This window comes from Ursus arctos, unplaced genomic scaffold, assembly GCF_023065955.2.
Source record: "Ursus arctos isolate Adak ecotype North America unplaced genomic scaffold, UrsArc2.0 scaffold_8, whole genome shotgun sequence".
In the NCBI taxonomy this organism is placed as follows: Eukaryota; Metazoa; Chordata; class Mammalia; order Carnivora; family Ursidae; genus Ursus; species Ursus arctos.
The window spans coordinates 18691747-18718664 of record NW_026623100.1 but is presented as its reverse complement, the minus strand read 5'-3'; the positions used below and the strand labels follow the sequence as shown (position 1 = coordinate 18718664).

The 26918-nt window shown below is 36.5% G+C and overlaps 1 protein-coding gene across 1 annotated transcript in view; it reads left to right on the top strand.

Annotated features, from left to right (window-relative positions):
- Positions 1-26918, top strand: part of LOC113245852 (neurexin-1-beta) — an 819012-nt gene that overhangs the window by 198108 nt on the left and 593986 nt on the right. The window contains exon 5 of the mRNA XM_044378176.3: positions 12875-13313. Coding sequence (XP_044234111.1) covers positions 12875-13313 — 439 coding nt within the window. The remainder of the gene's footprint in view (positions 1-12874; positions 13314-26918) is intronic.

The window sequence follows — 26918 nt, the reverse complement described above, 5'->3', positions numbered from 1 at the left end:
AGCAAGTTTTGTATTCACTTGATAACATGGCCAGGTAATTTGGTCTTCAGAGTGAAATGAGCACAAAGTAAGCGTGACACCAAATTAGAGTATCCTAGGACAGCCATGGGAACAATGTTATCCTGAAATCAAGAGATAAAGAGAATAGGATGAAACTAAACCAAAGGGGATTTTTTTTTTTTTTTAACCAGTAGTGTTAAGAGAATCCCACTTAGTCAAAGGAGCCAGATCATAGAAGAATAGAAAAAGGCATAGATGCCCTTTACTTGTAGATAACAAGGTTGAGAAAATGTGCCAGAACCAATGCTGGCTAAGTAAACAGGAACTCAGCCAATATCCCATGAACTAAAAACCACATCTATGAGTTTGTAATCAGATAAATGTTGAGTTGCATTACTGTTCTGTCATCTATTTGTGCAATTTGGACAAGATCCTTAAATTCTCTGAACCTTGGTATGGAGATAAAGATTATGAGAAACAAGGGTGTTTCTATAATGGAGCTAATGCATGGGACACACAGAAGGTGCTTAATGGTTGGTTATTGGTGCTATTATGATTCATATTAATATATATCAAGCAACATGCTCGCTAATCAAGGACAATTAATAACAAGTGGGTGTAGATGGCCAAACCCAGGGAACTGTCTGTTGGGGGAGTGTTTCAGTCCTGAGCCAGGATAGATGACAGCCAAGCAATTAGGCCTGAAGAAGAAAACACATGTGTCCGTTTAGCTACCGGAGAGGTGGCCAACCTAGCATCAGATTAGCATTTATGTGCTGATGAGACCAACCCTCTTAATTTTGAATAATGTGAAAAAATGGCACCAAACAGACAGGAACCCAGGGAGCTAGCCAGGCCTCTGATAACCCAAGATGCAGGGAGGCTCCAGTAAGCCAGTAGAGAGAGAGAGCTAGGCTAACTCAGGAAATTGCTCTTCCAGAGAGGGAAGGGGGTTGGGACATGGGCTGGCAGAGTGCATAGAATTGAAGGAAGGATCTAAAGACAGTGATATCCGTGAGGAGGTGACTGCAACAGGCCTTCCTTCCACACAAGCCTGGACGTTCCTCTAGCAATGGCAAGTAAGCTCGTGCTCTCCATCTTAAGTTACTAAAAGATACATTCTCATCTTTATTTTCTCAAACTTGGGTTTAATTTTTTAAATTCCCTCCTCATTTTGTAGTACTACTGAGTAAAAATAATAATGATAATAATAAATAAAATAAATAAAAAATCTTTTGGTGGATTAGGGACTTTTCTGAGCCTACATATTTCAGGGCTTTTTTTTTTTTTTTTTTTTCCCCTTCCCAGTCCTCAAAGAAAATATAACTGGTAACTGATGCTTATACAATATCTAGGTTCCTGGCCAAATCATTTTAAAAATATAGCCATCTGGATGTTTGTTCTAGGATGTTCAGTCACTGCTGCTGCAACTTTTTTTAAAAAATGCAATTATTATTTCTTAAGTGAAATGAATAAACTGATTGTATCTTTCGATAACATCAAAATAGGTTTAGATTCATCTCCGTAAGGAAGAAACATGTGAGAAATTACATAAGACTCCATTTTATTTTTCTTAGCCGCTAGCTGAGTATCCCAAGCAATCAAGACATTTAAGCATATTGTCATCCTCCAAAGCAAAGGGATCTCATTCCCGTTTCCCTCCCGAAATTGTGAAACATTTCCCTCACTTCTATTCATAGGCCACCTGAGATACCCAAATCCAGCATTCATTTAATCCTAGACACCAAAGTCAGTTTTCCTTGCATTGTGTGCGAGTTTGGTCTTTGCATTTTTTATTTTAGTGAATTTTCCTTGGCAAAGGCACTGCTCCTGCCTGGGAGCTGACTGAGCTTCCGTAGAGCCAATATGTTTCTCAGTTCTCCAATTTAAATTCTGCCAAGAATTTCCTAACGTGTGCCATGAGAAATTCAGCAGCACATAAAACCCCATTCATTAAATAAACAGTTAACTAAGCAACCCTTGGCAAAAGGCACAACCCATCTGACATTTGAAGCACTAGGGACCTTCCAAAGGAAATAATTAAAGAATGCATTAAGAAGAAATACCTCAGCGCTGAGCAGCCATAACTGAAAAATAACAGTTCACAACCTAGAGTCTCTATACTTTTTTAGGGTCCTCAAATTAGAAATGAAGAACAGTTACGTATGCTCAGTATTTCAACAAATCTAGGAAAGGCTACATACTTACCCACTCTTAGCATAATCTAAATAAAACAGCTATTTGCATCAGGCTGGAGTTCTATCAACTCAGTGTGATTATAGAGGCAATCTCATTATGCCTTTGATAAATTTAAAATTACAAACAAAGTATTCCTTAATGAATACCTTTTGTTTGGTAGATGAAATCTCTCAAAATGCAAAGTTCATGGGAGATAAGGAATCGAGTTATGAGATTTAGGAAGTAATCATGTAAGCATGAAGATTTGAGGATGATTAATTACTTGAAGGATGCTTCTTTACTTTTTAGAGAAGCCATTTATTTATTTAAATGACCAGCATTCCTCTCTTATACATTTAAGATCATTAATAATAACAATAATGGCTACTCTTTACTCAGTGCCCAAGACCAAGCACTTAGTACTATATGGGCTTAAATAATACTACAAAATAAGTGTTAACTTTATTTGAAAAAGGGGAAACTACTTCAGAGAAACCCAGGAATTTCTCAAGACAGTGTAGTTAAGTAGCAGAGCAGGAATTCAAACCTAAGGCTGTTTGAGTCTGTATTCATATCTATAGCTATACTTACGTATCATATAATGCATTGCTTCAGATAATATTAAAATTATGGGGCACATTTACACACAACATCTAGTTTACAAAATATGTTTATCATGGATGGCAAAAACAGCAGCGTTGGCTGTCTTAAATACAAGCTTCCCTGTTTCCTTGGTGGGTGCTCGGGTGTGGTCAAGAAGGAACGTCTGGGAGCCAGGGCAAGAGAGGGGATTAATACAATGTGACTAATCACAAATTTGATAATCAGATCTGGAAATCTCAAGTCAACAGGGCTTAATAGAGTTGTAAGGCTTTTATTGCTGAAGGAAACTTAATTATCATCAAAACAGCCCCCTGGAAAGAAAACAAGCAAACAAAAAATTATACGGCCTATTCCTGGGTCTGGAGAAAGCCATTCAGATTCTACCTTCTCCACCACTTACTAGCTCGACATGAGCTGTGCGGCCTCAGGCAAGCGGCCCAGCCTCTTGAGAGCCGCAGGAAAGTGGAGCGCACTGGGCTTTTCTCCTGCCTTGAGAGTCATTCAGCCTGTCCTCCAAATCCGTCTAAGGGACTGGCACTCAGTCCTAGCATTTTCCTGCAAGGAACTCTACCTGGACTTGTGGTTATTGCAATAGAATTAGTGTGCTTATCATTTCATTTTCCTCCTAGTTTTATTCTTCTCCATAGGTGTATATCTATCCTCCAGCTAATATATAATACACTTTTCTGGCATGAGGCCAGATTCTCTGATGTGTTAAAATCAAAATTATTATAATCACTTATGGATGGTAACTTTACACATAATTGTAATAACAGGAATGTAATTCTAACCAAGTTATCATTTCCTTTTGCTATTCAAAAATCTCTAGGGCACCTGGGTGGCTCAGTGGGTTAAGCACCTGACTCTTGATTTCAGCTCAGGTCATGGTCTCAGGGTTTTAAGATCGAGCCCCATGTTGGGCTCAGTGCTGAGTGTGGAGCCTGCTTGAGATTCTCTCTTTCCCTCTCCCTCTGCCCTGCCTTCCGCCCCCACAGACACATGCAAGCTCTCTCTCTCTCTCTTAAAAAAAAAAAGTTTCTTTAAGTGAGTTTGAATGAATAATTTGCCACCAGCTTTAGCTGGCTACATTTTGGAAAGCGAAATCTGAGTGACTATAATAGTTCTGTTATATATATTTATCTTATCTATGCAGAAACCAGAAAATCTATATGATGCAATGTATAAACATTATTAGAATAGTTAATGTAAATAGCTTAGTAGGAGAGACCTAACATATATTAGAACACACTATAGAGATATAATAATTAAATGAACTGGAACTGGATGAAAGAAAGAAAGAAAGAAAGAAAGAAAGAAAGAAAGAAAGAAAGAAAGAAAGAAAACAATAGAATGCTCAGAAACAGAATCTTGTACAGTATGCGTAAGAATTTAAAAATGTGGTAGGCTTTACAAATCAGTAGAAAAAGGAATTATTCAAAAAATGCGTTGGCTCAAATAAGTAACTATCTGGGCAGGGGCACCCAATTGGATTTTCACCAGCAAAGAGAAGACAAAATATTTTCAAAAATATTACAAAGTTACACACACACACACACACACACACACACAAATAAACATCTATAAAATTAATAAACATTGTACAAAACAATATGTTTATCAAATCTCTCTTGATGGAGGACTTTCTAAGGTAAAGAGGATGAACACAATCAAAAAGTGATAGTAGAATGAAATGTTAATGCTTTGGCATATCCAAACAACATAGAGTATGTCATGGTAAATGGACAGAGGAAGACCAACTACATAGTATATGGTATTTTGTATGTATGTATGTATATCCATGCATATTATGGACATACATATACTAGATGGTATATTATATACTAATAGCCACCCCTTTAGAAAAATGTAAAATTAGACGATGGGGAAGCTTTGCTGAGCTTGTGGGGCTGGGGATGCAAAAGAACATGAATTGGTTAATCCAGACATAACATTTGATGCCACTGTTTTGTTATGATCAGTTCTAAGACATCATTCTTGCTTCATTGTAATATGGGTTCCCTTAAAAAAAAATAACAATAAAGCGGCCTCCTGTCCCTCATTGAGACTGGTAGAGGATTTTAAAAGTTTTGGGATAAAGCAGACATGCATTGTCCTTATTAGCAGCATCTGTCAGCTTGGAATAGAAGCTTTAAACCCTAATTTATGGCGTGTCACATTCTGCAAGATCATGAAAGACTGATGCTGAAAATATCTTCATCACTTAGTTGCAAAATAGCGGTAAACATTGCAAGTTTATTGTTTCTAGTTAACTTTTCCAGTGTCTTTGTCAATGCCATTAGTGGGGGAAATAACTGCAAGATTTTTCCCCCTCAGGACTTTTATTTTTATATTTGAATGTCAGCTTATTGTGAAGCGATCACAGTTTTAAAGATAGAATTGCCTTTAAATCAGTTACGGTTCCCTTTCTGCCATGTTGCTGAAAAGACGGCTGCTTTTCATTTGCAATTGCTTTAGGGCCTCTCCTGTTCCACGCCTGTGCTAGAGACGGCTCATCGCTTCATCATCCCATTTGTTTTTGAACAGAGTCAAAAAAGAACAGAACACCGAATTCCTCAATACTTGCTCAGGATCAGAGCTTGAGGCCAACTGAGACAGTGCCTGAGCTTATCTGAGCCTCAGTTTCCTCATCTGAAAATAGGAGGATTTGATCTAGTTTTCAGTTTTTACTTTTCAAAAATAAATATCTCAAATCTCGTGTTACTGAAATAGTGGTTCATTTTTCCAATCCCCCCCCAAGGGCATTACTGAGTTACTTTGAATCTTTAATTTGAGAGAAATAGACATTCCTATTTAGTGGAACTCAAGTCGCCATACACCCAGATGCCACTGAAAGCTTCATGAAATTGAGCTGTTAACCCCAGGACAACACAGGCTTTCTGCTTCCATGGCTGACTGAACAGCTGGCATCCAAGGTTGTCTAAATAACCGTAGGCACTTCGCTGACGGTGGAATGAAGGAAGCGCAAAGCAAGAGGGTGTTTTCTTCTGCTTTTCCTTCTTTTCGTGAATAAGATGTAGTTGACCATGTCTAATTGGAACGAAGCAGAAAGATTTCTTTCTCTACATTGCTTAAATAAATATTGCTACTTTTTGTCCTTTCCAAATTTCAACTAATTTTTGGTTTAAAATTAATAAGTCACATAACTTTACTAAGAAATGATGTTATCGTAGACTATTTTTACATAACTTAATTAGTTTATTTAGGTGTGGGGAAAGTTGCAATTTGGTTGAAGATTTTAACTGCACATAATCTCTAAATTGTATTAGATTATGAGGCCAAAAAAACACCAACTCTACTGTTCCCCACCCCCCCACTCCCGCCCAAAAAAACCCAACCTTCTTATCTTTCAAAATTCCTTATGTAACTCTCTTTCAAATCAGATTTTCTGAATGCTAGGTATTGTTTTTACGGTGGCATTGGGCTACTTGGAGCAGGGCTTGTGTATTTCCTGTCTGCCACCCCCCCTCTGACTCAAACCCAGCCCAGGGATCTCTGCAACTAGATGCAAACCTGCCTCGAGTGGTCATATTCAAAGCATAGATGAAAACTTCTCTGGTGTGATATTCTCAGGAAAGCTAAAATCCTGTCAGTCCCTCAGTTAAGTGCAACAGACTTTTTTTTTTTTTTTACCTTTTTATTATAAGCACATTCTGTGCTGGGCTCTCAGTATAAGAAAGTGAACAACATTGGCAACTTGACCTTGGGTGGAAGATGGGACAATAATGAATGCAATGATTTTTTTTTTTTTTTAAGTGACCACTTTGCCTCTGCTTTGCTCTTATAATTGTCTCTCCATGGTGGCAGGAACATTGGAGAAAATCTGTTTAATTTTCTCATTTTTTTAATAATAATTTTTTTTTTGGGGGGGGGGCTGCAGCCCTTCCTTTGGAGTGAGCCAAGCTTAAAAGTGCTGATATTTGTTTTTAGGCCAAGACATTTTTGATTTCAAATGAGTGAGACCATCTGTGTGCTTTAGCCAAGAACTCTGTAATTTCTGAAATTACTAAATATGCTATTACTATTACTAACAAATATGTATATTTGTATTTTGGTGTGTATATGGTATATATACATATGTGTTATCTACTTATCCACTAGCGATGTGCTATATATTCTAATATATACGTACATTTTTTCTGGACATCAATTTTAACAGGTTTGACCTATTATGTATAAACGCATTTATACTAGGTAATGTATAAGCTGTATGTATGTGTATGTGTTCAGATATAGTTTACACATTACAGATAAATACACCAATAACAAATACTCATGAGAAATTATACTGGTTTATTCTAATATTTTAATTCTAATACTTTATTATATATATATCCTAATATTACATATATCCAAAAGGCATAGCTGTTGAAAAACTACACTATAGTTCCAGAAACAGAAATAAGCCCCATTACTTAAACTGGATTTGAAGAGACTTTTTTTTAAAGATTTTTATTTATTTATTAGAGAGAGAGAGAGCACGAGAAAGGAGAGCAGCAGAAGGAGAGGGAGAAGCAGGCTCCCCGCAGAGCAGGGAGACTGTCGTGGGGCTCCATCCCAAGACCCTGGATGATGACCTGAGCTGAAGGCAGACACGTAACTGACTGAGTCACCCAGGCGCCCCTGAAGAGACATTTTATTTTTATTTATTTATTTTTTTTTTGAAGAGACATTTTAATCAGTAGGCACACGAAAACGCTCTCCTGCTCAGTTGTGATATTTGATTCATTTAGAGATATTTTAATAAGGAAAAACAGAAGGAAAGATACTATTTTTGTAATAATCCATGTAACTCATAGCAAGGTCATCCTTTTGCATGGTGGCAAATAGCTGTTTGATTGTGAATCTCTTGCTTAGCAACTGCTATCAAAAATATATAAGTGAAATCATAAATGAAAACTGTAAGTGAAATTTCCTGCTGAGACAAACACAGAGTTTGAAGTTAATGTCATTAGCTATTCACAGTATTTGACAGTCAGAGTAGAAGGCATTCAGTGAGCCCTGTGTCTCCATGTTATTTACTGATAAAATAGGATAATGTTTTCTATTTCCTAGGATGCTTGTGAGGGACAAACACAAAAAACATACACATTTCTTTTAACAGGTTCTGACAGAAAATAAACACTCAGTAAATCTTAGCTGATTCTTGTTGTAGTGGTTGTGGTGGTTTTGTTGATGTCAAATGCCAGGGAAGTTCTCTCAGGAGTGAAAGCAGAAGCCCTAGACTCGCTGGCTTCCTATGTATGTGCTGTGGTTAAGAAACCTCAGCTATAGAGAAAGCCTGCAATATACATGCCAGGATACAAAAAGAAGCCCCAGTCTGCTGTGATCTCTTTGATCCTGCCGGTTGCAGCCTTGTTAATTACTGTAAAACATTGAGCAGTCATCTATTTTGTACCATGTTAGCTGTAACCTTTGTTACAAGTCCATTCATTCACTCCCAGAATAATAATACTGTTATTTATGATAACACACTAACAAGAGCAGCTGATATTCACCTGGGCCCTTCTTCTGTGCCAAACCCTGTTGTTAGCACTTTCATTGAAATATAATTTATTGTTGACAATACCCCTAATGTGGTAGGTATGATTACTCCATTTTACAGATAAAAGTGAGCCTCTGTACGGTCGAAGGACTTGTACAAGGTCACAGGATTGCCAGTGGGTGAGTTGCAATTCTCTTTGAAATCTTGAGAACCAGATTCTTAGCCCTTACTTATTATTATTCCCAAGAATGGAAGAGAACCAAGACTCAGAATAAGCCGTTCATGTTCTCAGGGAGGTCGCGACTGAGTCTAGGTCCCTGCATCACTCCTTAACTGAATGCAGTGCCCATCTCATCACCCTGTATACTCTCATAGTTAAGATATGAAAAGCCTTGATCAATGCATGTTAATGAATGCAGGAGCCTCATGAAAATTTCTAAGCTGAAACATTTATTTATAACAACATAAAAACCATTATTTGAGTAGCACATGCTTTCTACCGATGCGCATATTTCACACCCTCCCACTTCCTGTGGAAAGGGCCTTATCTCTCAGCCACCAGTTCTTCAATACCATCTGTACAAACCTTAGATACATATAATCCTTGATGTATGTCTGTGTACCTAAAGATGTAGCGAACATTCTCTTTACCTAACGGATTAGTGTTTCAGTGTATCTCAGAATAGAGATTATCCTGACATCAAAACCAAAAAGCCAGACATAGAGAAGGAACGATGGAATGTCTTTTACCTTTGTCCCAAATTACATAGATTAAGGATTGATAGATATAACATGCTTTTCCTTTTTAGATATGTATATTTTTTTTAGAAATTAAGAAACTGAGAGATAGAAAGGTTAGGCAAGTTGACTTAGATAAGAGCTTTGTGTTTAAGCTATGTCTATACCCAGACTCTAAAATTTTTTTTTCACCTATTTATTTCCCTTGCCTTTTTAGGATTAATATGAAGAGCAAATAAAATATTCAGTGACTGTCTACCTCAAATTTCAAGCCTAGGAATATAAAAATACAGATATATTGCTCCTGTTCTTGCAAATTTAAGTGTGAGGGACATTTAAAAAAAATTGTAGACCAAAACAAAGAAACAAACAAACAAACCACCTAGTTTCTTTCATGTTTTTATCCCTTTGGGATTTATGATAAAAGCCCATGAAGCGGAGAAGTGAAATTCAACATTGTGAATTACTCTTCAAAAAAACAAAGGAAAAATCAATATCCCCCCAAAATCTTAATTTTATGAACAGACCCAAATGAGTGTACAATACTATCATCACTAATTGTTAAGACGATAGCGTATATAGATATTTTTTGAAAGTTGAAACTATTAAGTAAATACAACTTTTGACATAAATAAAAAAGATATATGAAAAAAGATATATGAATAATTGTAAATGTTTGAGAATCATATTATCTCAGAAAGAGTAAAAAAATAGCTTACATGTGAATTTTTAAAAGATTTGGAGTGGCTGCTGTCTACTTATTATTATAATTGTACTATATTCAGGTCATCTGAAGAGTATGTCTAACTTTGGAAAAGTAGGGTGATTAGGAAACCTGGGCCAGATGAAGTAGTAGTGTAGTTGTGAGAGCTATCAGCCTGCCTATTCAAAATTGCTTTTCTGTCTTCTGGAGTTTCCTTTCAAAGAATGCAAAATGAGAAGGAAAAAAAAGTACATCATGCTTCTCCTCAAGGTAGTTCTTCTAGGAAGATGATTCGACCGCTGGAGAATTTTAACTCAGGTGTTTTTCATTCTGAAACTAATTTAAGCCCCACAATATGAGTTTGAAGATAAAGTTTTCCAATACACCGGCCAACTTGCGTTTATAACTGAACATGCACAGAAGTTTCCACATTTTTCTAAAGAAATAGACTAAAAATAGTAACCAATTTGTGAGATTAGTCTGCAATACCACATCTGTAGATGCTTTACATAACTACATTGGTAAATATCGTTCATAGTAGTCTATAATCTGGGACTAGGTTAAAAGAAGTGAATAAAGAATTTTATTCAATTCTCAGCAAATATTTGTTGAGTGTCTACTTTGTGCCGGACACTGATCTTGATGCTTGACTACAGTGAGCAAGATCCCTGTCTGCACAAAGCATAGATTCTGGTGGAAATTCTTTTTTTTTTTTTTTTTCTTGTGGGGTGGGGCACAGGGATTAGGCGTGGAGGCAGTGTGTGTGTGCATGGCTGACCCTAAGTTTGCTGATCAAAGGAATCCGTACTTTTCTTCTCCATTTTCTTGACCCTCCTTTTCGCCAGGGCATCCAACTCATTCATGAGATTATAAATCACTCACTGAAATCCTTACCTAGAATTGCCCTAACCCCACGTCCCTCAACTTTTTTGTAGCTGATATTGGACTCATGAGGCAATATACCCAGCCTTATACCTACTTACTCACGTCAGAAACACCTGACTCTGTTGCAGTGGTTCTATTTCACAGGCAATGTGTCAGCGTAGGTCAGTGTTATCATCCGCATCAATTAGGTCAGAAAACACTATACTCATTCCTGATCAATATCTTTGTCAAGGGAATCTCCAAATAATAAAATATAGATTGCCAAGGAAATTGAAAAAATATATATATATATAGGCTTGGGTAGCTTGAAAGTCATGGTGAGAGGTTATACAACTTGGAAACTCATCCATGGAAACCATTTTCTCCACTTCTAAAGATCCTCAAAGAAAGACAATCCTAAATCAACTTCCCCAAGGCTTAATAGCTCTTTCTGTCTTCAAGAAAGTATGCTTAAGAATTAATCTAATTCCCTTTTGTTATTGCTTGAGTTCATTTTCTTTTCTTTTGTTGTCAGTATTTGCTTATTAAACCATTATACATATTTGCTCAAAGAATAATGGATATTCTTTGTAATAATCCTCCTTCAAGATAAAGGTAAACTGAAACACCAGGACTAGCAGTGGAAAGATGGGACTTCTTTGGTTGGCACAAATCAGGTATAAAACACCAATCATATGTGTGTGCTTAATTTCTAAGCATTTCCTTAAAATGAATTAATTTACAGTATTTCTGTGTCTACTAGATGATGATGAAGAGATGATATTTATTATCATGCAGTTTGATGTAGTTGATATTTATTGAAAATCTCACAATGTGCCTGGCATTGGATTGATTCCCTTTATGTAGATTCTCTCACCTACATACATTTTCTTCTTTAATAATTACAACCATCCTGTAAGGTGTTATCTCCCTAAAAGGGAAAAAAATAAGGCTTGGAGAGATCATGCAGTTAGATATATGTTAGCGCTGGTATTTGAACTCAAAGAGTCTGATACCAGAGCCTACATTCTTTATCACTCTGAAAAATAAAGTATCTATTAACAAATATCAGGAAATTCATTAGCCACACTAACTAACTGTTGGCTCAGTTAGGTTTTGCCGTAGGTTTGGAGGAAATAACTGCTATATTGACCAGTTAACCGTATAGCACTAATCAGACACAGGCTGTCTTTTTTTTTTTTTTCTATTATATAAATATAAATGAATTTAGAACCTGTCAGTGTTGGCTGCTATGAACTTTTGAATGGCTTCTTAAAATATTTTAGATAGTTCTCTGGAAGTAGATAGCTAATTTTTTCTTAAGTCAATATGACATATGTATTTTAGAAATGTAATTATACATGGTATGCATTTTATAGAGGTGGGGTATGGCTCTCTCTTTATCTTTATGTCAGAATGGCTTCAGGTTTTTAGGTGATGTGATAGCAGATGCATGATATTGGGAGCCCTGCCAGTGGATTTGTCCAATGTGCCATTTAGAGTCCAAAAACCATAGGACTATCAATGAGCAGTCAGAACCACCTAGTCAATTTGGATGAAGTGCCTTGGGAAATGAGAATACAGGACAAACTTTGTTCCATATTTGTATACTTTAAAGTAAAATGGAGCATAAGTAATACAGGTTGAATGGATTTAGAGCCAACATTGTTCCAAAGTTACCCAACATTATTCAAACAGTTGCTAATGTAGACCATAGGGGGAAAGAAAGCGTCTGCTTTTTAGTTGTATTTTATGATTTTTCTGAGAAAATTCAGGATGTTTTCCACCTTAGCTTGTTGTGATTATCTTACAAAGTTTACACTCATTATGGCTATATAGACCATAGACAAGATCCTATATTTTAAGAGACTGTTATACAAAATATCTGATTTCAAATACTTTAGTAGTGGGAAAACTAAAAAACCTTTATATTTAATAAACAAGTATAATAGCCAACAACAAAAGCAAATATGTAAGTTTGAGTCTATATATGCTTGAAATAATGAAAACTGTATGCAGATTCACTCAAATTATTTGAGTCATCTGCAACCAGTTGGGATGTGTGTATACACACATTATTTGAGTGAAATTAGATTGGAATGGTTACTGTTTGATGAGTTGATACTTGAATTTTATTTGGCTGAAAAAGCTATCCTATATATCAAAATGCACTAAACATTGTGTTACATGCGTTGCAAACATGTGTTGCAAGTTACATGAATTGAAGACAAGTTCTAAATACTGAAATATGGGCCTGGTTTCTCACTGCTATCCTCTGCCCACAGGTTGTATATAAAAATAATGATGTAAGGCTGGAATTATCTCGACTTGCCAAGCAAGGAGACCCTAAGATGAAGATCCATGGAGTGGTGGCATTTAAATGTGAGAATGTGGCAACTTTGGACCCAATCACCTTTGAAACCCCAGAGTCTTTCATCTCTTTGCCTAAATGGAATGCAAAGAAAACAGGCTCCATATCCTTTGACTTCCGCACAACAGAGCCAAATGGCCTCATTTTATTTAGCCATGGCAAGCCAAGACACCAAAAAGATGCCAAGCACCCTCAGATGATAAAGGTTGACTTCTTTGCTATTGAGATGCTAGATGGCCATCTCTACCTCCTCCTGGACATGGGGTCAGGTACAATAAAAATCAAAGCCCTACAAAAGAAGGTGAATGATGGAGAATGGTATCATGTGGACTTCCAGAGAGATGGACGGTCAGGTAATTTATCATTTTTTCTATACTTTTTACCTGCTGGAACACTCGTTTCATCCCTCAACAAGGGAATTAAAAGCAAGACATATTAAAGATTTCCTGCATTTCTGTCTTTAGGGTAAAGGAAATTGTCTGTTATTATTTCTGTTTTACATCATATACAAATCAGAAGGAGCTAATTAATCATTATAGTTGGGCATCAAACCCCACATGCTCAAATGACTTCTGGAATCACTTCTTAAATGAACATTTATTGGATAATCAAGTGCTAAATCTTGCAAGAAATTTTATCTTGAATTTGCAAATGACAAAATTCAGGGTTCTTGTATTCCCAATTATTGCTTATTATCATTGGCTGTTTGGAGGTGCCTGAAGTGGCAAATACAAAATATGAAAAAAGAAATTCAACAATCCACATAGAAAATCCTTAGTTTAATTTTTAATCCTTCGTTTAATTTTTACCCAAGTTGGATCTGTGGTATCATAAACACTTTAATCAATGCCGTAAGATTTCAAGAACACGGGCAAAACTCTGTTGACTTCCAAATAGCTTCCCTTTCTAATGAAAGATGTTTGGAATTGAGCCAATTCCTCTGGCTTCCTTTCGCTACGCTTTTTACTGGAGGGGTGTGTGTGTGTGTGTGTGTGCGTGTGTGCGCACGCCTGTGCCTGTGTTGTGTATGTGTGTGCATGATGTGTGTGATTGGGGAAAGGAGGGGGCATTATAGGGAAGGGCTGAAGAAATAACACTTACTTTTACTAAATGCTACTAAACTAAAAAAACATTTGAAATTTGAGAATGGATTAGGGGACTTAAGGAATTGACTAGCATTAGGTTTGTGGGGACAGGATCATCCAGACAGAGGAAATAGCATTTGTGGAAACCAAGAAAGTGAGAGAGACTGAGAAAAGAAGAGGAGGAGGGAGAGAGAGAGAGAGGGAAAGATAGAAGCAACTTATTTTATGTATATAACTTTATATTATATCTTTTTTACTTTCTTCACTTGTGCTCCCATGCTTTGATTGTTCCTCTCACTTACAAATCATAATTTGTAGCTAATTCTTCTTATAATAGAAGACAATGGAATTTAGACCCAACCACTCTCCTCCCTTCCCTCAATGCACTGCCTTATTTACTTATGTATCATACCATGCGCTCTGGATTTTCTACTAAATAGCGATGTAAGGTTGGCCAAAGCATTTTTTGTGGGTCTGAATTTCTTCCTTCATAAAACATATTGGGAAGGACCCAGTACCCAGTATTGACTGGCTCCCAGAACCGGTGAAGGGGTATCAACAGTGATGGCATCTAGGATTCTATATTTTTGCAAAGCTTTCCAGCCGACGATCAGCATAGACCAGAGAGCACTTAGTGCTTCTTTCAGATCTAGTCATCTGTGATCACCATCCTATTTTAGGAGGACCGAGCTGCAGTCCTGGGGGTGAGTGCCCTTTCATAGATCGCTTTGTCACTTGTGTCCTCCCAGCTTCCCTGCAGAACTGTGTCCTAGTTCCCTCTTAGTCATGCCTTGCTTTCCTGCTCATCAATCAGAAAGATTGTGATTGACATCCTACAAATATATTTTTCTCTCCTTTTGCCCAATAAAATAAAGAAATGGAATGAATAGGAATTGGGAGGGAGTCAGCGGTGAGGGTGGAAAAGGAAGGTCAGAACCCACTGCTCTGATCTCAGATAGTTCGGAGACAATTTCTGGTCCGTCCCTCTCTGGAAACTTGGTCCCCTGCGTTCTTTCATTTCCCTAAAATCTTCCACAGGGAAGATTAGTTACCATTCTGCGCTACCTGTACTTCTTTTATCATTTCTATTATCTTAGATGACTGAGAGTAGACAACATTTCTTTTTTCCTGCTGCATTTATACTGATTGCATTAGAAATTAGATTCCTCTTTGTTTTTTTCTGATTTAAGCTGAGAAGTGTACATTGAGGGGAATACAAAAATTTAGTAATAGAGTACCTCCCTTTTGCTTCTTCCAGCCTGTTTCTATCAGAGTTAGCAGTTGATTGGCTACTTAAGAACTTTCAAACAGATCAGGCTCCCCCGGTGGGAGCCTGCTTCTTCCTCTCCCACTCCCCCTGCTTCTGTTTCCTCTCTCTCTGTGTCAAATAAATAAATAAAATCTTTAGAAAAAAAGAAAAAAAGAACTTTCAAACAGAAGTCTTAAAAAGAGGAATGGAGCATGGACTAATCTTGTGCTTTGAAATATTAACTTCTGGATGATATAGTTTGACTTAAAATACACCTAGAATAAAATTTTTAAACTTACTCTCAAGTATGTGTATGTACATGTTAGACTCCATAATGATTTATTTTTATTTGTTTACTTATTTATTGAGAGACAGAGAGAGAGCAAGTGCAAGCCAGGGGAGGGTCAAGGGAGAGAATCTCAAGCAGACTCCACCCTGAATCCAATGTGGGGCTCGATCTCACAACCCTGAGATCATGACCTGAGTCAAAATCAAGAGTCAGATGCTTAACAAACTGAGCCACTCAGGCACCCCAGACTTCATAATAATTTAAAACATAACTGATTAGATTAAGTGGACTTTTTTTTTTAAGATTGTATTTATTTATTTGAGAGAGAGCTCATGAATGGGAGGAGGAGCAGAGGGAGAGGGAGAGGGAGAAGCAGACTCCCCACTGAGCAGGGAGCCCGATGTGGGGCTCGATCTCAAGACCCCGGGATCATGACCTGAGCTGAAGGCAGACACCTAATCAACTGAGCCACCCAGGAGCCCCATTAAGCTGACATCTTTTGGAAGTTCAGAAGGGGCAAAAATTACCATACTTCAGATCAGTTGTATTTCATTCACCTAGAAATGAGGTATTTTATAACTACATGAGGAAATACGTGGTTAATGCCAAAATTTTAATAAATGCAAACAATGTATAAAGGGAGAAAAAACCAGCCATTATTCATTTGATAATGGTAATTTATTCTAGTCTTAAGTGTTGATGTGGTCTAATTAATTTCCCAAGGTCCTTGGATGACCTATTACAATGAGAGTTGGATAAATGCCTTAATCCTCAGGCTGAATAAAATCCATTTTTTTCTCTTTAAGTTCTTTAATTCTTCCAAATTGCCAATAGTTTATTAACTGCCCTACTTGTACCCTTATTGGAAAAGGTCAAAAGCAGAGAATATCTGTGTTAATTTAGAAAGTTCAATGCTGGATGGGAAGATGAGAAAGATGCCTTAAGACAGTGTAATTTACATTAAGAAAGAAAATAAGACATGAGATTTTGTTGGAATCCAAAGGAAAGATTAAGTTAGTATGTTTGGCAATGTACAGCTAGTGAAGTACTTTTATGTGATCACAATTTCAGATTAGTGAATTGAGACAAACAGTGTAAAAACCCAGGCTCATTCACTACACCAAGTTCTGCCCTTTACAAAATTGAAAGAAAAGAGAGCTCATTTTATGTTGGCCTAGCTCAAGGGAATTTAATGTAATGTTAATAACTGAAGCTGTTAATATTTTATATATAGTATTTTAATTAAGTTCTATATTTGCACACTGCATTGGTTTGGTATAAAGCAGCCTTTTAAAAATTGAATGAATAGCTCTACTAGCTTTTATTTTACTTAAAGGGTATTTCTGAGTTAGGTTGGTGAAATACCAAGATTTATAGCTCTGTTAAAACTAAGAAACGTAGAATTTCAAGAAATAATTCATTTTATCCATTTTTCACACCAGTTATATTCAGAGGCTATATGAAAATTAGTCTTAATATAACGTGGGAAAATGATACTTCTATGACAAGAGGTCAGTGTGGGCTGCTTTCTGACTCATGGATGATGAAGTTTGCCTGGGATACTCTTCAGCTGAATATTTAAAAATATTTAATGAGCCATTTTCTCTGTTATTAAAGTAGAGGGAGCTTAGCGCTGAGAATTATTCTTTCTGCTATTGACCATTCTAAAGTTAGTAGGAATAAAGTCACGGCCATTAATTTGATGTCAGGAACTATTGGTTACCTTGGTCAGAAGTAGGGTTAAAACCATATTTGGTGGACAGACTGAATTTTTAATATTCCCTCAACAATTTGTAAAAGAAACCTATGTATGAAAGGGAATGTCTTATTTAAGCTTATACCTACAGGTCCTGGTACTTTCTTGTGCAATAGCAGTTGTTTAATAAATATTTGGTACAATGAAAAATAAATAATAAAAATATGTGAATGGCTCAATGCCAACCCACCCCTAATATTCTAAAAATAGTAGTAGCATCTTTACATTTGAAGAGTAATAGCACTCTTTTAGTTGTAATGCAAGTTTTTAAGGAATTTACCCTACTTCCTACTTCCTAAAAGCAGTTTACACAATATAAGATAATAGATGCCACCCTTTTTAATGAATACAAATCCCTCCTCCAAGCCCAGATGTCAAAAAAAAAAAAAAAAATTGCAGTGAGGAGGTTACAAAATTATTGGAGAACTGTGGTAAGCCTGGTACGAAAATGACAAGCTCTTATCAGAACAGGACTGCTATCTTTGCTTGTTCGTGAGATCACTATATCGTTTAGCAAACATGCAGGTAGAAGGAAAATTAAGGGAAGGTGTTCACTTCTTTCTGAGGACTGAGATATGCAGTCACAGTAAGCATGCTAATGACAGGGAAGACAGTTACCTGCACGGCCCATCATTCTGGCGATTTGCCCGTTAGTCCTCTGTTCACTAAAAGGAGGATCTACGAGCCCCTGTGAGAAACATTGCCTTCAGATGAATACTTTTTCTAGAGCTTCATTGTCAGCACAATTAATTGTATTGGGTTGTGCATCCCTTCTTCCATTCTGTGACATGGGGAAGAGACATTTTATTCCCACTTTGGCTGCTACTCTTGGCCACAGCTGCTCTCTTCTTCTGTGTACAGCATAGCTTCTTCTATTGCCTGCTTAGTCTGTGACCAGTGACATGGGGCCTGGTAGGCTGAGCCATGAGTGGCCTTTTCAGATCCTGGTCTAGACTGTCCAAGGAGGAACCATACAAAGTGCAGGCATGATTTCCTGGTCAGAGCGTAGGATTTGAGTGCTCTAAAAAGTGAATATCTTCCATGGATAGCGTAGCTACTTAACAGAGCAAAACCCCTAAGTTGCTGAGTTAATAAAAATGATTGAAGAGGCTCATTACTCTGCAAACTTTGCAGGACTTAGAGCTGAACACTTCCTTATCAGCCCCTCTTCCCTTTCCAGAGCTCCCCTTTCCCTCTCTTTTGCTCCCAAACTTAATACAAAACAACTGTGTTCAGGTATTTAACTGAAGTGTGAATTGTACTAAAATTAGGATGAGGTTAATGACTGTTTTCTTGGGGCATGAATATTGTTTAAATTTGTATTAAGCTCTTTGGCTCAGTCAAGGGTATCCTCTCAAGTATTCTTATAGCAAACTGCCAGTATTTTTTTTTTTTTTTTTTTTTGGCAAACCATCATTACACATTGAAATCAAAGAGAAAACTCATTATTATTGTCAAATTCTGCTTGTGTACAGCAGGGCACAGCAGATTGTATCAGTGGTTATTCATGGGTAAGCCTACATTTAACAGCTAAGAAACCATTGAGATTGAATTGAAGTCATAGAGTTCCAGTTTAAGAACTAGAAATTACAGTGGGAAAGGCACAAGGCTCTCTCCAGAGCACATAATTAGAGGTTTATAGTAATCACTGTTTGATGTGAACAGCACTTTCTAGCTATCTATTACCAACACTGATTTCTGTGTATACCATTCATGAATCACCACACTTAAACATTTCTACTTGAACAACCATTAGACGATTTCTCTGTTTAGGTCTTGATTTAAACTTGCTCTTTGACTATAAACATTCCTCCCATGCCTCTACCTACTAGCTCGCTGCAAAAACTGAAATAGTTTTAAATAAATTTATAATATTGTTTTATATGCATGTCTGTAAACCACTACACATCAGTGGGAAAACTGAACCACTTTATCAATAATTTATTAATTATTTGACTATCCCAATGACCAGATGGAGTCAATTTTGCATAAATTTATGAAGTTAAATTTTATTAAACCAATGCTTATGTTCATTTCTTTATTTTGAACATGTTTAAAAAGAAATAAAAAGTCATCTATTTTCTTTCCCCAAAAAAATATTTTCAGTTTTGCACATTTTCTTCCAGACTCTGTTAACATGTATATGTATATATATATATATATATATATATATAATATATATATATATATATATATTATATATAACATACATACTTACTGTTACTATATAATAAACAGAATTCTTCATTGGAAGTCTGATTATAGTAGATGGGTATAATTGACCAGTTATAGAGATATGAGTATTCGGGTTCCTGTTACCAATTAAATTTCCCATCTAAGTGAATAAACATTTGAATTGTAAGCTGGCATCTCATACTGGCAGAGCTCCACAGGAAGCATTCCATATCCTGTGACAGTTAATAGCTCATACAGAATTAATAACTTGGCATTCTTATTTTATACTGCGGTCTTATAGGCTTGGTACATCAGTCAAACCCTGAGAGCTGGAACCTGCTCTCTCAATCTACCAAATCTCCTTTCTGGGTCTACCAGTTTAAAGGGCAGACCTCGGAGGATGGTGTCCGTTGCACCCTGAGGAAATAGGCAGTTACCTGACCACACCCAGCAGCCACGACTCTCATTGTGGAGTGCCGAGTAGAAATCTGGAAAAATTCTGCAAAATAATATTTTAATTTTAATATTTTACTATTTTAATTATAAAGTATGCCACTTGATTGATGTTTACAACTCTCCGACATTGTGTGTAATCATCTTAGAAATTTGTATGTATACATATTGCTATGAGTGTGTATGCATGTTCTTATATGTGCATGTGCTTACCACATGGGATGTATGTAACATATAAATATGTGCTATTGGTGAAAATGTTCAGGCGTTTCAGAAAAAATACGTAGGGCACCTGGGTGGCTCAGTCGTTAAGCATCTACCTTCAGTTCAGGTCATGATCTTGGGGTCTTGGGATCGAGCCCCATATTGGGCTCCCTGAGCAGAGAGCCTGCTTCTCTCTCTCCCTCTGCTGCTCCCCCTGCTTGTGCTCTCTCTCTCTGTCAAATAAATAAATAAAATCTTTAAGGGAAAAAAAAGTATGTACGAGTTTCCCCGTGCCACACACCTCCCTCACCAATTCATTCCCTCCTTCACAGGTAACCACGTATTTCCACGTCATTTCCTTTGCATCAATATAACTATACATATAGTTACACTTATAAAATAAATGTAGAGCTTTTATTTATATGAACAAGACCATTCTTCACCAATTATCAGGTTACTTAAAAAACTACTGAAAACTTTTTCTGTGCTATTCTTTATAGTGGCATCATGTATCTCTGAGTTTGAACGTATTAGAATTGACTTAGTCATTTCTCTATTGATGGACATTTAACTTTTTACTTTTAAATTTTTTCACCTTTTTAAACTAATTTATAAAGAAAATTTTCATGTTAGGTCATTATGCGTGTTGATCAGAATTTTTATAGGATAAATTTTGAGAACTGGAATCACTGGGCGAATTGCATTTTTAATTTTGAAAGCTAATGACAGGTCATTGTGCTAATAGGCCATTTCAATTTCCACTTGTCCATAGAATATGATGTGCCTTTTCCCCCCTCATTGTTTCCCCTTATGAGATATTATCAAACTTTTAAATTTTTCCAAGATTTATATCTTCATATGCTGGTTTAATTCCTGACATTCCTGGCTCATGGGTGGATCCAAATAAGGAGAAAACATAAGAATAAGCAGAAAACTGAATATTAAAATTTTATTTTTCTTTGTTTTTAAATAAACTTTATTTCAGTCCCTATTATAAACCTAACATTTGACATTATGTTCTTAAAAGACACTAGGGACTCCTGGGTGGCTCAGTGGGTTAAGCATCTGCCTTCCAGTCAGGTCATGATCCCAAGATCCTGGAATCAAGCCCCGAGTCGGGCTGCCTGCTCATCCGGGAGTATGCTTGTCCCTCTCCCTCTGCCCTTTCCTCACTTGTGCACTCTCTCTCTCAATCTGACTCTTACTCTCTCTCTCTCAAATACATAAATAAAATCTAAAAAAAAAAAAAAAAGACACAAAACTAAAAAGAAAGAAACTATCCACTCATAATTCAAAACTACCGTTGTCAATATTATGGTTCATTTTTTGTACTATTTTGTTGGAATTCTGTATTTTGCGTTTTGCATCATACTATATAATCAGTGTTTCATTCTACTTTTAGCACTTATATTATGTCTTGCTACTGCATTTAATTTGTTGATAGAATATGAATTTGGGGCACCTGGGTGGAAGGATTGGTTAAGTGTCCAACTCTTGGTTTCAGCTTAGGTTCTCATCTCAGGGTCATGAGATTAAGCTCTATGGTCAGCGCAGAGTCTGCTTGAGATTCTCTCTCCCTCTGCCCCTTTCCATCTCTCTCTCTCTCAAATAAATAAAATAAAATCTTTAAAAAATATGAATTTGACAAGTAAATTTTTAAGTTTTTGGAATCTGATTCTCTTCTGCAGTGAAAAGTTGAAACAGAATAATAGAAAAATAAAATTTGTATGCAACTAAAATTTATTTTAAGTAGTAATTTCAGAAAATTTTATTCAAAAATGAACCTTAGTGACACCCAGTCAGTTCCTTTATTTTTCATAAAAGCCACATTGGGGCCTAGTGAATCCAGTATTTGGCTCACTTGCCAGCTAGTTATTTGCAAAAGCTGAGCATGAAAGTTGGTTTCCTCTGACTTGGCAAAGCATTCTCATAACACACTGTTTTCTGCTTCCCATTTCCTGGTCACTTAAACTTCTGCAGTAATTAAAACCAAATTACCTTTTTTTAAATCTCCCCTTCACTCTATGCTCTTTTCACCCTGAAAACTAATCTTTTGGAAGTGGAAGGGCCAAGAAAAATTATATGGAAAAAAAACAAACAAACCAACTAACAGGTTACAAATACCAGCAAAATGGGAAAGATGATTTCCATTTTTATAAACTAAGAACTGTTTCCAACAGTTTTTCCACTTTAATGTATACTTTTATGTAAAGCATGAATTCATTAGTTATGCTTCATGAATATTCTTAAATAAACATTACTTTGTCTATTTGTCACCTTTGTTTTACCCTTCGCATATGCAATGAAAACGAACAGGTTTAAACATTAATATATGTTAGTGTGATTTCTTTCTTTTTTAAAAAAAAAGATTTTATGTATTTATTTGACAGAGAAAGCACAAGTAGGGGGAGCAGCAGAGGGAGAAGCAGGCTCCCCGCTGAACAGGGAGCCTGACACGGGGCTGTATTCCAGGACCCTCGGATCATGACCTGAGCCGAAGGCAGACACTTAACTGACTGAGCCACCCAGGCACCCGTTACTGTGATTTCTATGTTAAGATTACAAAAGTCATATGTACAGAAATACATTTGGTTTTTAGCTGAAATTTTATTTCTTTAAAAGCAAAATAACATAGACAGGTGCTCTGGATTCTTAAATATTGAAGCATGTAACACTGATCCAAATAAGTCCCCAAATAGGACTACCATCTACAAATTTTAACAATTCAAATATAGCGATGTTTACATAAAATACTTACTTTACCAAAAACTTTATAGGTAATTATAGTGAAAGAAGGTAAAATGTATGAAATAATCAAGCTATTCAAGATAATACATAAATAGTTGTAGTTCTTGGATTAGAGAGATAAACCAATAATATACCCAGATTTTTGTTTTCTCTTAAAAATTATTTACATCTGGTCCTATCTCAACCTTTGCAAAATTCTCATTTTCTATTGATATATACCAACTACTCAGTTGTCTCTAATTATCAAAAACAAGGTTTAAGTGTTCATTTCATATTTTCTTGGTAACCACTGCTTTTATAACTCAATTATAATGAATAGGCACTTAGGGACCTTAATACTGAAATTTCACTATCTTCAAATATATGTGTTAAATTGGTGTAAATGAATTCAGTGATTCTGTGATGAATCTTTTGCTTATTTGAAAATGTCCTTTGATTCATTTCAATAATAAAATCATTAAGGAATTTGGGATTCGAATCCCTTATCAGAAATGTGTACATTTCAGGGCATTTGCATATGTGTAGGCTAAATATGATATCAATAGAAATATAAAATAAATAGAAATATAATATAAATGGAAATATAATGTAAATGAGTTTGACTCATATTTAAATACAGTTTTTATTTTGTGACTCTTCAGAATATAAAAATAATAGTTTCCATTCCTACTTAAATTAATTTCTACTGTTTCCCTTTTTTTTTGGCCATATTTTCTACAAAGATATTCTAAAATTTAAGTACATATGGATTAGTAAACCTTGTAGAGAAGATAGTAGTTGCTTTTCAGTCACGGTTGTCTCATTCTATTATATTTGTTTGCAGAATATTTGTTTTAAAGATTTTTATTTATTTGAGAGAGAGAGCGTGAGAGAGAGCATGAGAGGGGAGAGGGTCAGAGGGAGAAGCAAACTCCCCGCAGAGCAGGGAGCCCGATGCAGGACTCAATCCTGGGACTCCGGGATCATGACCTGAGCCAAAGACAGTCGCTCAACCAACTGAGCCACTCAGGCGCCCTTCAAAATATTTTAATGAATGATATCTGATATATGTATATGCTCAATGTACCTCCTTACCTTGAATCCAGGGCTAAATTAAAGTTCTAGTTCTTCTTGGATTATATTGGAGTTGAAGTTAGGATTATATTGCTTTTGCTTTCTCTCTGATCTTGCGTTCCTTCTTCCCAAGAGAACTCTAAAATTCTCTCTCAAAGAGACAATGAGGAGCTATGGGAAAAACATCTTGTCCTTTATGTTAGTAACCTCTCAGCCTGTGGTTTTTGAACTGTGGGTCAGAGCCTCTTAATCAGTCCTGAAATCAATTTGGTAGGTCATGTCCAGCATCTGTATTAATAAAATAATGTAAGAAAAAAATATCAAAGTTCCTCAGAAGTAATAGAGCTAAATATTTTTCTGTTAAACTTTTGTTTCACCATGTGTGTGGGCCGGGGGGGGGGGGGGGTTGCTTGTGTGTGTGCACTAGACTGTATAAAATCTGTGGATTAACTTAGGTGTCGTGATCAGAAAACTCTAGTCTAATCACAAAGTTATAGTGAATATCTCACTCTGGCCACAACAAACACATTCATAACAACACACTGGAATTTTCTTACAGCACTTTGTTCAAAGCAGGCACCAACACACCATAAATAAAAATTAGGATATCCAGTCACTCCATCCTCACTGTCAGATTGTTTATGGGTGACTGTGTGAAATTCCTGGCCCAGTGAAGACATCGTGACTATGGAAACTACGTAGTGTACTGAGTTGAGCAAACTCTGGGGGGGAGAGGAGAGCGCAGGTGTGATCCAGCCATCGAATTCCTCATCTCGGGAACCCTCCAAGCACCTCTTAGTGCAGACTTCTAACACCACGTGTTCACCAAGTGTTGTTTTTGGGTTTTGTTTTGTTTTGTTTTGTTTTTCCTCTTGAGCTGAATCAGACTTGTTCCATGAGTAAGAAGGCATATGGGAAAATTACTTATTTTTTAAAAACAAATGCCCACTCTTGTAAAACTTTGTCATCGTTCACTTGCTCTGTGTCTCCTAACAGTTGCCTCTCAATATCATATATTCATTTTTAGAAGCCTTTTTGAACTAATTAGAAAACAGGGTGTGGCACTTGTCATACATTTGTCTTAAAAACAGAAATCACTGTGTTCATTCCCTACAACTTCTCGTAGAATACATGTAATATAAATATAATATATACACATATATATACACACACATATATATATCCACCTTTCCTTTTGTCATTAATACCCTTTCTCATCATTTTCTAACTTCCATTAGCCGCTGCAGAGGGTAGGGATCATCTTTTAACTCACTTCTTAAAGCATTTTGGACGGTTAAAAATGCGTGTCATGAAATTCTATTAGGAAGAGAAAAATGACACCATTCTCTCTCAAAATCATATATTTCATTTCCCCCAAATGATATTTTTTCTAGGTAGGATTTTATGGCACCTATATGTTCCTAAATGTGTTTCCTTCTAGTCACTTGCACAAATGTGACCTGTAAAAGCGAATCCATTCTTCTTTTGCCTTTTTGCCGCCTCCCTCCAAAATCCCTGTTAATGCTCCTCTTTGGAAGGCCAAAATAGCAATGCCTTTGAGTGTTTCTCCCCTGGGAGCTTTTTCCATTTCTTTCTGTGGAAGTCTAGAGAGACAAATGCCCCCTTAATGACTTGGCTGCCTGTGCAGTCTCTGTCAGTGGCGTCCATGGCCTTCTCTCACACGAAAACAGATCCCGTTACACTGCCGGTCTTGAGAAATGCCCCTTCTGCTGGGGTTTGGAATGCTCCTGGGGACGGTGCAGACGCTGGCGGCCCTGCATCCTTAGTTAGAAGCATGTTTCACATTCATCACAGGCTGTATTTTCACTTGGACCTTAGGTATTTTGAGAAACCACTAAAATGCATCTTCCTACCTATCCTCTGCCTACACTAGACTCTCCCTTTCTGTCTCTACCTCTGTACCCCATCTTCTGTCTCCTGGCTTCCCTTGGATGTCTGCCCCCCAAATCCCTGAGGCGCTCTGTCAGCAGCTAGCATGGCCCCAAACATTTCTAATCTACTTTCTCTCTTAATACTCTACCTATTCTGCTTTTATGGTCCAGACCTGAAAAATGAATCTGGGACAATCTGGTAACGTATAGTGGGGTGTCCTTTTCAGGTATCATATTTTCATTTTTATAGATATCCTTCTGGAGATAGAACTTTGGCGGAATTTTGAGTAATCTGGTGGTACACAATAGATGTTTTAATCAAAAACTGTCTTCTGTCTTTCCTTTTTTCTTCATTTAATGGATCCTACAAATATTTTTTCTGTGATTCTCAGTTAACCCCCTGTGAATGTCTACCTTTTCATCCTTTGCTTAAAACCAGGGTTCCTGTATATTTGTAAACTAATAGAATTATTCTCCTCTTACATTTGGAGTGAGTGGGGGAAAACTTGTCAATTTAGATGACTAACTAGTTTGGATTAAAAATTTTTTTAAAGTAAACAGCCAGTTTGACTTGGTTCTTGTGATGAATCATGATACACAACATTTATGCAGTGCTCATTATAAACCAGATAATTTTATTAATATCACTTTATTTTACCCTTAAAGCAACCATGAGAGGTATGTCTTATTATTAGACCCATATTATGGATGAATAGACAAAGACCATAGAGCTTATCAATAGGCTGATAGTTAAGAGTGGTGAAGTCAAGTTTTGACACAGATGATCTGTCAAACTATTATGTTCATTAAAAGCTATCACGTCAGGTAAAGGTGGGGAGATGCAAACTTTTTTTTAGCTTGCAGATGCATACCAGCTTTGAAAATGAGCACTCACCAAACGTGAATCTGACTTTATTCCAAAGGGCGGTATATAATGTCAACTTCTCCTTCTTTCTTTTTTTTCTTTCCTGACTGAACTGTCAGAGAGCGATATAGAATGCTGATTTCTCTTTCTTTCCTTCTTTGTTTTTTAATCTTCCTTTTTCTTTTCTTC